The 15,324-nt window shown below is 35.9% G+C and overlaps 1 protein-coding gene across 6 annotated transcripts in view; it reads left to right on the top strand.

The window, feature by feature from the left end:
* Positions 1 to 14,472, top strand: part of ANKRD12 (ankyrin repeat domain 12) — a 135,675-nt gene extending 121,203 nt beyond the window's left edge. For all 6 annotated transcript variants that reach the window (XM_019712593.3, XM_019712592.3, XM_074340361.2 and 3 more), the window contains 2 exons: positions 10,810 to 10,905; positions 11,602 to 14,472. In XM_019712593.3, the coding sequence (XP_019568152.2) occupies positions 10,810 to 10,905; positions 11,602 to 11,787 (282 nt within the window). In that variant the 3' untranslated portion in view covers positions 11,788 to 14,472. The remainder of the gene's footprint in view (positions 1 to 10,809; positions 10,906 to 11,601) is intronic.
* Positions 14,473 to 15,324: the final 852 nt, after the last annotated feature.

Genomic DNA, 15,324 nt, shown 5'->3' with positions numbered 1-15,324 from the left:
CTCAACCATAGCTCACACCCGATTGACTGCACCGAGCAAGTTGAAACTTATCACACACTGCTCTCAGTATTGAAGATCCCTGCCTTTCCATTATATGGCACTCAGCAGCATTCACCGTATTTTGTAATCACGACAGAAAGGCTCTGTGTCACACACATCGTTTCTGGTACAGCAGTTTCTGTCAGATGAAAACATTACAGTGTGTCCTCATCCACCTGATTCACCAGATCTGGCACCGAGTAATTTCTGCCTCTTCCCCAAAGTCAAAACGACCATGAAAGGTAAATGTTTTGAATCAGTTCCCAACATCAAGGCAGCCACGACAGTGCAACTAAAGACACTCACGAAAGAGGACTTCTAGAACTGCTTCAGAAAGTGGCAAGAATGATGGGATAAGTGTGTTCGAAGCGAGGGGGAGTATTTTGAGGTAGATTAATGGCAATGTGTCTTTTACTCTAATAAGTTTTTAAAAAACATTCGCTGTATTGTTTGATCACACCTCATATAATGATTAAAGAGTATAAAACATGGGTGGTCAGGATGGTAGAATAGGTAAACACTGTGCTCTCCTCCCACAACCACCTCAAAATTACAACTAAACTACAGAACAACCATCACTGAATATTGCCAGAAGTCTACCTGAACAGAAGTCCTATATAACTGAGGATATACAGAAGAAGCCACCTCGAAACTGGTAGGAGGGACAGTGACACAGAACGAGCTAGTCCCACACCCACATCTGGCAGTTAAAAATTAGGAGGGATTTCTCAGCTGCGGATATTCCCCCTTGAGGAGCAAGGGGTCCCAGCCCAGAATTCCAGTGCCAGAAGGAGAAGTACCCATAATTTTAGCTGTGAAAACCAGTGGAGATTGGGGCTGAGTGAGACGAAGGGCTGTTTTGGAGTCCCTGGTGTTCCTCTTAAAGGGCCCGTGTACAGTCTTACTCACTGACACATTCACTTGCTCTGAGCTCCAGGATAGGGACAGCAGCTCAAAATGTTCCAAGGCCATACGGAGAGGAACTGAATTGCCTGGTTTCAGGGCTAGGGCTAGAGGGGCAGCTTTCTCACAGACAGAAGTGCTGGCAGAAGCCATTGTCCCCTTGTTGAGCCCTCTCCACTCCCAGTGTATAAACACAGGTGGGCACCATGTCTGAATCTACGTCAACGTGGCTAACATCATTTACCTTGCCATGGTGGCTTCCTGAGGCCCTGCCCCACCCAACTTATAGGCCCACCCAAGCTGCTTCCAGTGGCTTTTCCATACAAAGAGACTGTCTTGGCTCATGCTGCAGACTTTCCTAGTACCTCTAAAAAGTTTGCAAACCCCAAACAAGCAGCATCTGGCCTCAGCCAAGACCCTTACATGTGCTGCCTACAAGGGACTCACTTCAGATCACAAGACACACAGAGACTAAAAGTAAAGGGATGGAAAAAGATACTTCATAAAAATGGAAACGAAAAACAGAAAAAACTGGGGTAGCAATACTTATGCCAGACAAAATAGACTTTAAAATAAAGGCTGTTAGACAAAAAAGGACCCAGTAATTCCATTTACAGGTATTTATCCAAAGAAACCCAAAACACTAATTCAAAAAGACGTGCACCCGTATGTTTCATTGCAGCTTTATTTACAATAGCCAAGATATGGAAGCAACCTAAGTGTCCATCAATAGATGAATGGGTAAAGAAGTGATACGTAGGGGCAGCTGGTTAGCTCAGTTGGTTAGAGTATGGTGCTATTAAAAACAAGGTTACCGATACCTCTTCCGGAAAAATGGCGGCGTGAGGTGAGCCTCTGTAAAGCCCCCCTGGAATTTACAAAGAATCGAACAACAAAAACTCCACAAAGGACTCCCTGCACAGCAGACAGGCAAGAGGAAGAGGCCCACTACCGACTGAAATCACCTACAGGTGGGAGATTCGCGCGAGTGGAGGGAGGAGGAAAGGGAGAAGTGCGCGGAGATGGAGCCGCGCGGGCGCAGGACGCAGACCTAGCTCAGTGCTCCGAGCTCGCTGCTTCCCGGAACTACCGCAGCTGCGGGAGAGGGAAGAACTCGGACTGCTAGGGCTCCGCCAGGGCTCCACAGGGCTGAGGGGACAGCATATACCACGGCTGAACCCAACGCTCACGGCAGAGACCTCGGAGAAAAGACTGAGGGAAAAAGGCTGAAAACGGTGGTTTAAGCCTGCACTGCCGAGCAGAAAACGGAGCCCTAGGCACTGAGACTAGCCGCCCCCTCCCTCCCCTCCAAGAGCTCGCCCCGCCCCCACCTGCCCGGTGCTAGAAGCGAAACAGTAGCAGTGTCAGATCAAAACAACAGGAAATTTGCTGTTTTGAGAACGGTGGACTGCAAACACAAATTCACAGCCCAACTAGTACCAGCAAAGGGGAGAGAGCTGTGGAAGCAGGACCTGCTGTGGTGGTGGTCGCCGCCATTGCTCTGGGCCACCTCTCACAACTCACCCCGCCCCTGACCCCACCTATCTGGGCGGATCCCTGCAGGAGTAAACAGAACTGCTGAAATATACGGGCTCTGAATCAGGAGCTGGAAGAGCTTTGGAACATCAAAAGCTCTCCGCATACCCACCGGAACACTGCACCCTGTGACCTAGACGAACTATTAACAGAGGAGAAGCCCGTCTCCCAGGGAATCCCCCCATTGTGTGAGAAGTTGGAATAGTGCAGAGAAAACATATCACTACTGTGTGGGAGAAGAAAAATAAGTTGCAGTTGGAGAAATAATAAAACATTCTACCAACAAGTACTGGCAAACGAAAGACCGCTTTCTATCAACCTGTTGCAGAAGTCACTCCTGTAGGTGTCTAGGAAGAGAAATAGTAAACCAGTAATCGCCATGAATAACCAAGGCAACAAGATAGCTCAGAAAGAAAGTGAAAAATCTCCAGAGAAGGCACTTAAAGATACAGAAATATGTGACTTAAATAACAGAGAATTCAAGATTGCAGTTCTGAAAAAACTCAACGAGATACAAGAAAACACAGATAGGCAGTTAAAGGAACTCAGAAACTCAATCAAAGAACAGCATGAGCATTTTACGAAAGAGATTGAAATCTTAAAAAAGAACCAAATAGAATTTCTGGAGATTAAGAACTCAATAGAAGAAATTAAGAATGAAATAACCAGCTTAGGTAGTAGAGTTGACCAGCTGGAGCAAAGAATCAGTGACATCGAAGATAGAAACCTGGAAATGACACAAATAGAAGAAGAAAGAGACTTGAGACTTAAAAGAAATGAAAGAACTCTACAAGAACTTTCTGACTCCATCAGAAAGAGCAATATAAGAATAATGGGCATACCAGAAGGAGAAGAAAGAGAGACGGGAACAGAGAATATATTCAAACAAATTGTCGATGAGAACTTCCCAAACTTGTGGACAGAACTGGACCCTTGAATCCAAGAAGCAAATAGAACACCTAGTTACCTCAATCCCAACAGGCCTTCTCCAAGGCACATTATATTGAAGCTGTCTAAAATCAACGACAAAGAAAGAATCCTCAAGGCAGCCAGGGAAAAGAAGACGGTAACTTACAAAGGAAAGCCCATTAGATTATCATCAGATTTTTCAGCAGAAACTCTACAAGCCAGGAGGGAGTGGAACCAAATATTCAAACTATTGAAAGAGAGAAACCATGAGCCAAGAATAATATATCCAGCAAAGATATCCTTTAGATATGAAGGAGGAATAAAGACCTTTCCAGACATACAGAAGCTGAGGGAATTTTCTAATACACGACCTGCACTACAAGAAATACTAAAGGAGGCTATTCGACCACCATCAACAGGGACAATTTGTGGCAACCACAACTCAAAAAGGGGGAGAGTAAAGGCCTGAACCGGAATATGGGAATGGAGAAAGTAAGCGTGCTGAAGAAAATGGAATACTCTAAATATCAAACTTTCTTTTACATAAACTTAAGGGTAACCACTCAAAATAAATCCAGAATTGAAATATATACTGAAATAAAAGAAGAAACAGAGGGAAACATCATAGAATACCACCACACAGAAATAATAGACAACAACAAAAAGGCAAAGAAACAATGGAGACACAGCCTTACCAGAAAACTAAAGATAGAATGACAGGAAATCCTCACATATCAATAATCACCCTAAATGTAAATGGACTGAACTCACCAATAAAAAGGCACAGAGTAGCAGATTGGATCAAAAAACTACACCCAACCATATGCTGTCTCCAAGAGACACATCTCAGCTACAAGGACAAGCATAGACTCAAAGTGAAAGGGTAGAAATTGACACTCCAAGCCAATGGTACCCAGAGAAAATCAGGTGTAGCCATAATGATATCAGATGAAACAGACTTCAAGGTGAAAAAGATAAAAAGAGACAAAGATGGACATTTCATAATGGTGAAGGGGACTGTACAACAAGAAGACAACAGTCATCAATATTTATGCGCCCAATCAGGGAGCACCGAAATATACCAAGCAACTACTAACAGAACTAAAGGGAGAAATTGACCAAAATACAATTATACTAGGGGACTTAAATACATCATTGACAGCTATGGGTAGATCATCCAAACAGAAAATAAATAACGAAATAGTAGCCCTAAATGACACATTAGATGAAATGGACATAATTGACATTTATAGAGCACTTCATCCTAAAACATCAGACTATACATTCTTTTCTAGTGTACATGGAACATTCTCAAGGATAGACCATATATTGGGACATAAAATCAGTCTCAACAAATTTAAGAAGATTGAAATCATACCATGCATATTCTCTGATCACAAGGCTTTGAAATTGGATATCAACTGTAAAAAGAAAGCGCGAAAAAACACAAATACATGGAGATTAAATAACATACTTTTAAAGAAGGACTGGGTCAAAGAAGAAATTAGAGGAGAGATCAAAAGATACATAGAAACAAATGAGAATGAAAATACATCCTACCAAAATTTTTGGGATGCAGCGAAAGCAGTTTTAAGAGGGAAATTTATCTCATTACAGGCCTATCTCAAGAAACAAGAAAACTCCCAAATAAATAACCTCATGTTACACCTTAAAGAACTAGAAAAAGAAGAACAAGTAAAACCCAAGGTCAGCAGAAGAAAGGAAATAACAAAAATTAGAGCAGAACTAAATGAAATAGAGAACAAAAAGACAATAGAAAAAATTAGTATGACAAAGAGCTGGTTCTTTGAAAAGATTAACAAAATTGACAAGCCCTTGGCTAGACTTACTAAGATAAAAAGAGAGAAGACACTGATTAACAAAATCAGAAACGTAAAAGGGGAAGTTATCACGGACACCACAGAAATACAAAGGATCATCCAAGAATACTATGAAGGACTATATGCCACCAAATTCAACAACCTAGAAGAAATGGACAATTTCTTAGAAACATATAGCCTTCCAAGGCTGAACCATGAAGAACTGGAAAATCTAAACAGACCGATCACCAGTAATGAAATTGAATCAGTCATCCAAAACCTTCCCAAAAGCAAAAGTCCGGGACCAGATGGCTTCACTAGTGAATTCTACCAAACCTTCAAAGAGGATCTAATACCAATTCTGCACAAACTCTTCCAAAAAATTGAAGAAGAGACAGTACTCCCTAACTCATTTTATGAGGCCAACATTACCCTGATACCAAAACCTGGTAAGGACAGCACAAAAAAGGAAAACTACAGACCAATATCTCTAATGAATACCGATGCAAAAATCCTAAATAAAATTCTAGCAAATCGAATACAACAATGCATTAAAAAGATTATTCATCACGACCAAGTGGGGTTCATCCCCGGGGCACAAGGATGGTTCAGCATACGCAAATCCATCAATGTGATACACAACATAAACAAAATAAAGGACAAAAATCATATGATTATATCAATTGATGCAGAAAAAGCATTTGACAAGATACAACATCCATTTATGATTAAAACACTTAATAAAATGGGTATAGAAGGAAAATACCTTAACATAATAAAGGCCATATATGACAAGCCCTCTGCTAATCTCATAATTAATGGAGAAAAACTGAAGCCCTTTGCTCTACGTTCAGGAACACGACAGGGATGTCCCCTATCACCTCTGCTTTTCAACATAGTGTTGGAAGTCCTTGCCAGAGCAATCAGGCAAGAGAAAGAAATAAAAGGCATCCAAATTGGGAATGAAGAAGTTAAATTATCACTCTTTGCAGATGACATGATGCTATATATAGAAAACCCTAAAGACTCCACCAAAAAGCTATTAGAAACAATCAACGAATACAGTAAAGTTGCCGGCTACAAAATCAACGCACAAAAGTCCATGGCATTCCTATATGCTAACAATGAAGTCTCAGAAAAAGAAATACAAAAAACAATTCCTTTTGCAATTGCAGCAAAAAGAATAAAATACCTAGGAATAAACTTAACCAAGGATGTGAAAGACCTATATGCTGAAAACTATGAGACATTTTTGAAAGAAATTGAAGAAGACACAAAGAAATGGAAAGACATTCCGTGCTCATGGATTGGAAGAATCAACATAGTTACAATGGCCATATTACCCAAAGCAATATACAGATTCAATGCAATCCCCATCAAAATCCCAATGGCATATTTTAAAGAAATAGAACAAAAAATCATCAGATTTGTTTGGAACCACAAAAGACCCCGAATAGCCAAAGCAATCTTAAGAAAAAAGAACAATAATGGAGGTATCACACTTCCTGACTTTGGATTGTACTACAGGGCTACAATAATCAAAACAGCATGGTATTGGCAGAAAAACAGACACATAGACCAATGGAATAGAATTGAGAACCCAGAAATAAAACCACATAAATATGGACAGATAATTTTTGACAAAGAAGCAGAAAACATACAATGGAGCAAAGACAGCCTCTTCAATAAATGGTGCTGGGAGAATTGGATAGCCACGTGCAAAAGAATGAAACTGGACTGCTATTTGTCACCATGTAACAAAGTTAATTCAAAATGGATCAAAGACTTAAGCATAAGACCTGACACAATAAACTGCATAGAAGAAAACATAGGTACTAAACTTATGGACCTTGGGTTCAAAGAGCATTTTATGAACTTGACTCCAAAGGCAATGGAAGTAAAAGCTAAAATAAACAAATGGGACTATATGAAACTTAAAAGCTTCTGCACAGCAAAAGAAACCATTGACAAAATAAAGAGGCCACCAACTGAATGGGAGAAGATTTTTGCAAACAGTGCCTCCGATAAGGAGCTAGTATCCAGAATATACAAGGAACTCATGCAACTCAACAACAAAAAAACAAACAACCCAATTGAAAAATGGGCAGAGGACTTGAGGAGACATTTCTCCAAAGAGGACATACAAATGGCAAATAGACATATGAAAAAATGCTCAACATCACTAATCATCAGAGAAATGCAAATCAAAACCACAATGAGATATCACCTCACCCCAGTCAGAATGGCTATCATCAACAAGACAAATAGTAACAAATGTTGGAGAGGCTGTGGAGAAAAAGGAACCCTCATACACTGTTGGTGGGAATGCAGACTGGTGCAGCCGTTATGGAAGGCAGTGTGGAGGTTCCTCAAAGAATTACAAATAGAATTGCCATATGACCCAGCAATCCCTCTCCTGGGTATCTACCCAAAAAATCTGAAAACATTTAGAGATAAAGACACGTGTGCTCCAATGTTCATTGCAGCTTTGTTTACGGTGGCCAAGACATGGAAACAACCAAAATGTCCTTGGATAGATGAATGGATAAAGAAGTTGTGGTATATATACACAATGGAATACTATTCGGCAGTAAGAAAAGATGATATAGGAACATTTGTGACAACATGGATGGATCTTGAGAGAGTAATGCTGAGCGAAACAAGTCAGACAGAAAAAGCAGAGAACCATGTGATTTCACTGATATGTGGTATATAAACCAAAAACAACAAAAGAACAAGACAAACAAATGAGAAACAGAAACTCATAGACACAGACAATAGTTTAGTGGTTGCCAGAGGGTAAGGGGGGCGGGTGGTGGGGGGTGGGAGATGAGGGTAAGGGGGATCGAATATATGGTGATGGAAGGAAAACTGACTCTGGGTGATGAACACACAATGGGATTTATAGATGATGTAATACAGAATTGTACACCTGAAATCTATGTAATTTTACTAACGATTGTCACCCCAATAAATTTAATAAATAAATAAATAAATAAATAAATAAATAAATAAATAAATAAATAAAAATAAAAACAAGGTTACCAGTTCGATCCCCACATGGGCCACTGTGAGCTGCACCCTCCACAACTAGATTGAAACAACTACTTGACTTGGAGCTGATGGGCCCTGGAAAAACACACTTAAATAAGTAAAAGTTTGAATGAATTAATGAATGAATGAACAATACATATGTACAATGGAACATTACTCAGCCATAAAAAAGAATAAAATCTTGCCAACTGCAACAACATGGGTAGACCTAGAGGGTATTATTATACTGAGTGAAATAGGTCAGACAGACAAATACCATGTGATTTCACTTATTTGTAGCATCTGAAAAACAGAATAAACAAAACAGAAACAAAGTCATAGATACTGAGAACATTTTGATGGTTGCGGGATGGGAGTGGGGTTGGGGGGTGGGTGAAAGGGAGAAGGGATTCAGAGGTACAGATTGTTAGAAAATAATCCTAGTGATGTAAAGTGTAGCATAGGGAATATAATAGTCAATAATATTGTAATAATTATGTATGGTGTCAGATGGGGACTAGATTTATTAGGGTTATCATTTCACAAGTTATGTAAATGTCTAATCATTTATGTTGTATACTTGAAACTAATATAATATCGTATGTCGTCTGTAATTAAAAATAAAAAATTATTTAAAAACAAAATAACAAGTATAAACACAGACAATGAAGGATTATCCCAAAAATAAAAGACTAGGAATTGCTGTTTTAAATCAGACAAAGTAGAAACACAAAAGGATGTAGGGTATATTACAGAGAAGGTTACTTCTTCTGATCTAGTTTAATTTCCTTTATTTTTCTCATCAGTAAAAATAAAGGAAATTAAACTAGATCAGTAGATTTCAACCTTTCTGAAGCTACCAACTTTTATTTAAATTAAAGCATTCAGATATACTGAAAAAAGCTATTAAAATGAATAATTGGATCTTAAGAAAGAACTACAATATTTGACGCTAAGGAAATAGACAATGGAAAAGACTTTCCATACTTTCCAACTTGAAAGATTTTAAAGGGAAGAATGAATGGTTTTTAATAACTGAAATGAACGGTTTAAACTAAAATGAACAGTTTAATCATCTTGCTAAAGGCTGGGCTAGACCATGTGATATTGTTAGGTCTTTTTGTTTCATGCACTTACAGAATAATGAACCAATTTTAGAGCAATATAAATCAAGCTATAAGGAAAATCTCTGTAGATTTCTAATTCAGAATGAATGGTTTTGTAGGCACACCTGTTTATTTTTTCTTCCTCCTAAAACTTATTGAAGTAACAAAAGACATAAAAATAAAATAAAATCCATAGCAGAGCTGGAAATAGAGATGGAAAGCCACTGTACAAGGACGTTAAGACATTTTTGATGAAAGACTAATAAAAACATATTGATAGTGAATGAAATACAGCAGAATTGAGGAATCTATGGCCCCAGATGGGTTATAAAGAGAATTTCAAAAATATTTCAATTTTCCCAAGAAACCCTCAGAATGATCCCAAAATCAGAGACTAAAGAGATCAGTCTACAATCACCTAATAATTAAAGGGCAGAATAGTCATTCACTTGAGGAAAACTATAACTGTTACACATCCTTTTACAGCTAGCTTTAGAGTAAAAGATCTCTCGACTGAGTTGCGTATCATTTGAGAACAGCCTCTGAGGAACTAAAAAAGTCTGCCTTTCCTGAGTATGAGCTTGGATCATAAACTAGCCTACTCTGTTATCCTACTTCTGTCTTTTAAAAATAAACTTGCAATATAAAAAAAGATTCAACAAAACAATGTGAAGTAGTCAGAACATCTTACTTGAGGACCAAGGAGGAAGTGATAATGGCTAAAAATGTGATACCTGGATGTCACTTTGATAGCACTGATAGTAATAGTAATAGTAATAATTATAGCAAATGTTTCTTGGTTTGAGTGCTCCCTATCTGTCCAAGCATTAAGAGACTCATAATTCTCAAAACAAGATTAAAAGAGGTATTTTTATCCCATTTTACAGAATAGAAAATTGAGAGTACATAATTAGTTCAAGAGTACACAGTAAGATACAAAGCTGACAGTTCAATAGTCTCTTAATTCCAAAACTAGTACTCTTAAGAGTTGATAATAGAGTTTCTTTATGAGCACTCTAAAATATTGGTTAGTCCTGGAAAAAATGTCTGCCTCAAAGGCCTGTCTCTCACCATAACTTTTTCTCCTTACATTAATGTTAATGGTAATAACATTAAATTAAATACGAAATAAATTATACTTTAAAAAGAATGTCACAGGCATAATAGCTCATATCACATGCCTTTTTGAGAAATATCTCTGACTCACTGAGTAGTAGGATTCTATTTAATTCTTAACTGAACCCAGCATCCTAAGAACTCTAATAACAAATCTGTCTACTCAATATAGAAATAAATGCTTTATCAAATTTTTTAAATATTCAAATTATTTTTTATCCTTTTCAAAGTATATTTCCATTATTCCTTAAAAAGTTAAATATACCATAAAATACATAATGGCATGTAGATTTTAAGTGGGTTATTGTATTTTATGATATTCAGCTACTTTTAATGTTCTCTTTCAGTCTGATGACAGTAAAACTTCTGTGAGGGATCGCTTTAATGCAAGACAGTTCATGTCTTGGTTACAAGATGTGGATGATAAATTTGACAAATTAAAGGTATGTATGTTGAGAAGTTCTGTTTAAATGGTTGCTTCCCACTTCATGACCAATATTGCAGCTATATTAGAGAGGAATGATTCGGAAGAGAAATACTGGTTAGTCATGAATCCTCACGCCAGGCCACAATTAGAAGATAAAGGAAAATAAAATCCACAAGTCTTATTTTTCAGGACCAATGTAGTATAAAAGATGAAACTACCACGGAAAAAGAAATTTCTAATGGGGCGCTTCATACTTATCATCCAATATTCACATTTGGTTATAGTTCTAACGTGAAAGAACGGAAAACAATAAGAGAAGGAATGTATTTACAAATAATCTGTCAAGAAAATTACTTGATTTTAGATTTTCAGTAATTTCAAATCACTTCTCCTTAGACTTTCGTGATTTTGATTACTTGATTATCAAATGTTTTTGTGATTTTGATTATCAAATGATTTTATTATTTGAAATCTCATTATATGAAACAACAATTTCAAATTAAAGTCTGTAAGATAAGATGAGTGTTAAGTTGCAGACCCAGGTGGTTGGCGTATATATACAGACAGGGTAAAACAGAAATGGATGTGTAACTCGTAAACTTTTTATACTCCTAATATATTTATGTTAATCCCTAAAGAAACTATGGATGAAACTAATTTTTAAACAAAGCAAATTTAATAGAATAATTAACTCTTCTCTTCTTTTAAATAGACCTGTCTTTTAATGAGGCAACAACATGAAGCTGCAGCTTTAAATGCTGTTCAGAGATTAGAATGGCAGCTCAAACTCCAGGAACTTGATCCTGCCACCTATAAATCTATCAGCATTTACGAAATCCAGGAGTTTTATGTTCCCCTTGTTGATGTTAATGATGACTTTGAATTGACTCCTATATAGCAGCCATTACTTCTGTTGCGGTGTCCTAAAGTGATGAGGCTCAAGAGTATTACACTGTTGAATACTGCCTTTTGACAAAAATACTGATACTATGCCTTTACAGTTGTTTAGTAAAGTTCAACTAAAGTTGGTTATGTAGTAAACACTGTCATTTTATAAAAAATGAAAAGAATTATTTTGGATCTTAAATCCAAACAGTTTCTAACCGAAAACTGTTATTTATATTGGTGAAAGGTAACTTGCATTGGAGCATGTTGGCAGGCTGTGGTAGATATTGAAAAAGTTGAGAATTTGCTAATGGCGCTGGAAGTTGTTAGCATTCTTAGTAACAAGATAACCACTAGTATGCAAATCTCTTTTGAGTTTTATGAAAATATATCAGTAAACTAAAAGGTTCAGTTCCTACCAAATAGTTTCTAATGTGGATTAAAAACTTGGCACAAAATTTCTTCTGTTTATTATATATGTAAATTGTACAGTTTTCTTTTCAAAAGTTTTAATATTGTCTTCCTTTTTAATAACTTATTTTATACATATTGTGCAGATGTAAATCTTGTAATTAATGGTCAGAATGTATACAAAGGGATTGGTAGTCAAACATGTACAAAGAAATAATTGTAAAACTGTTTTGTCTATGTTTTATTGGACCAAAGTTGTAGTTTGAATGGAGTATAGTAGTAGTGTATTCAGGTAGCAAAACTTAAATAAGGCATGTATGTGTTTGAGTTAGCTTGTTTTCATCATCATAATTGCAAAAATTGTGACTTAGTTGTATTGCATGCTTCCTATAATTTAACTCTCCATAAGTGATGCCGAAAGTAGTGTAAGGTGTTTCATACTGGTCTCCTGGTATTGTACCTACGACTTACTATGTTACACATATTATTTAGAATTAGTCATACAAAGAAACAGCTCTTTTTTCATCTCACAATAGAGCCTGTTCTCTCCCTCGCCCCTCAAAAAATGCCTTTGAATGAAAATTCTGAAATTGTAAATGTCTATTTTAATACTCAAGTATGAAAGAATCTGTGAATATATGTAAATATGTTTAATAAATTTTATTGGTCATGTTAAATCATTGTAAAAGTTTTTTACATTGCTTAAATATAACGTTTTAAGCTTAATAACCTTTGCACTTTTAAAATAAAAACTGAGTACTCAAATGAAAAAGAAGATATTTGATCATCAAAATAAGTAAAAGAAACAGGCATATGCCAATTGAACTCTGCAATGTTTATGAAAAATTCATTCATGTGCTGTATTTCTTTCCTTGTCTCAAGAGCAAAACACATAATTTTCAGAATTTTTATAATTAAGATTTGGTATGTATGCTGTTTTTAATTAAAATAATTAGCAATATACTTAGAAAAAGTCCAGTTTCTCCTATAACATGATATAGATGAAATATTCAGGAATAATTTCAGATCTGAAACCTGCTGCTAAATTTATTAAACATTTTTGAAAGGAAAATTAGGTTATATGTAAAATTGATTTTACGTATATGAGATAAAATTTACAGAACTTTCCATAATACTTTCTAGAATTATAAAATAATAATACTGAATATATTTTATTCTGATAGAGAAAAGTAAAAAGAATATATGAGGAATAAAATGATTTAAATTCAGCTTTCAAGTTGGAAATTCCAGCTACTGGAATGTAAAAATTGGAGCAAATGTAAAAATTGAAGTTTTTGAGTGCAAAGGTACATATTAAGCTTAGGGATTTTTGAATTTCTACGTCAATTTATATTTTAATTCATATTGTACTTGGCATGCGCAATAAAGCAGCACGTGTAAAAAATACACGGTGCAAGGACTTTATTACAAAGGTTGGGATGTAGTAGTGTTTAGAAATTTAGATGAGAGATTTTGGCCTTTTTTATTGGATAAATGGGGCCAAGAAAGGCAGGGTAGATTTTGAAGCACTGGTTTTGTTGAAGTTACGTTTATTAAGGCTGGGAACATTCAAAGCAAATTTATGAAAGCAATACTTTTTAATATGAAAAACTTAATGCAAATTTTTATACTTTTGCCTAAAAATAAAAAACCAGATTATTGCACAGTGAAGTCACAGAAAATGAGAGGGGTAAGTTTATGCAGCATTTTGTTCTGATGGTCCAACCCGAGAGGAGGGGTTGGGAAGATCACAGTTTGGCCAAGCAGAAAAAGCTGCAGAAGAGAAAAGGTAAGCAAGCAGGAATCTGGTGTAATTTAGTCATCCCAGCTTTTTAGCACTAATTAGTTCTCACCCTCTTCAGTGGTACCTCAAGTTGCTGGAGCCTCTCTGCCATGATTCTGCTTCTGCAGATTTCCTTTGTAAAATGACTCAAAGCTAATCAAGATAGCTTAAAAGAAAAGTGAATGCCTTCACGGTGAGAATTTACACTTAAGTAGTTAAGAGCTTCTGATGTTAAAGATACTCTGAAGCTCTGAAATGCTAGAATAAACTTACAGTGAAGTATATGCCTAAAGAGATTTAGGATTCTAAAAGAGAAATAAAGGATGGTTAGTTTAATCAGTGATTTTTTTTTAACTATTCAAATATCATGAACAAGAGACTAAATTGTACCTAAGGATTTGTATTTCTTTAAGTCTTGTTCTAAATCATATCTGTTTAATAAATGACTAGTTGATATTTGTGCATGTTATTTAATAAAGAGTTATATTTTTATAGAAAAAACGAGTGAAATGTGTGCTAATTTTTTTTTTCACTCCATATGATTGATGTTTACTTGGGCAACTAGCAAAATTGCAGAAATATTCATTTGGGGGAAACAAATAGCATGTGAAGAGTCAGCCTTTCAAATTCAAGTCTATTCAGTGATGTCTCAAAAATGAATTTTAACTATTAGACATACTAAAAACTTCTTAACTGCAAAAATCTCAAGCAAAAACCCCATGAAGCTCATTTTAATGGACTTAAGAATTATACAGTTAATTCTAGAAATTGAGTGCAGTGCTAAATATGTTTTTCTTAGTTATCCAACAAATGAGCAATATTTTTCACTCTGTCTCTGATATCATGACACATAAAAACCCAAAATTTTTTAGAGAGGAAATTGCGTATTGAAAATTCACAAGATAGTTTTATCTTTTTTTTAAAGAAACCATTTTCATGATTTAAAAAAAAAAATCCTTTTCAAACATTTAAGGCAAAAAGATTGTTATAAGAGATACTTACTAATCTTTGGAAAAGCTTGTGTGAAGTTTGGTTCGTTAAAGTATCATGTAATTCATTTTCTTAGTGGTTTCTTGAGACTAGTCTCCTTTGTACCTAAAATGGAAGTACAAAACCTCCACAGAAGTTACAAAACAAACAAAAAAAATCAGAAAAAAATATAAGGAAACCAGACTATTTCTCATGAACATATGTTCTTCATGTCTTAATGACATTCAGTTAGACAATAATTTCTTAATTAGGATTTAAAAAGTACAAACTATAAAAGAAAAAAGTTGATAAATCAGACTTCATTAAATTTGAAAACTTTTGTTCTTCAAAAGACAGACACCGTTAAGAAAACGAAAATGTAAGCCA

This window comes from Rhinolophus sinicus, chromosome 4, assembly GCF_057876585.1.
Source record: "Rhinolophus sinicus isolate RSI-liver-muscle chromosome 4, RSI-T2T, whole genome shotgun sequence".
Taxonomy (NCBI): Eukaryota; Metazoa; Chordata; class Mammalia; order Chiroptera; family Rhinolophidae; genus Rhinolophus; species Rhinolophus sinicus.
This window is presented reverse-complemented; position numbering and strand designations above follow the sequence as displayed.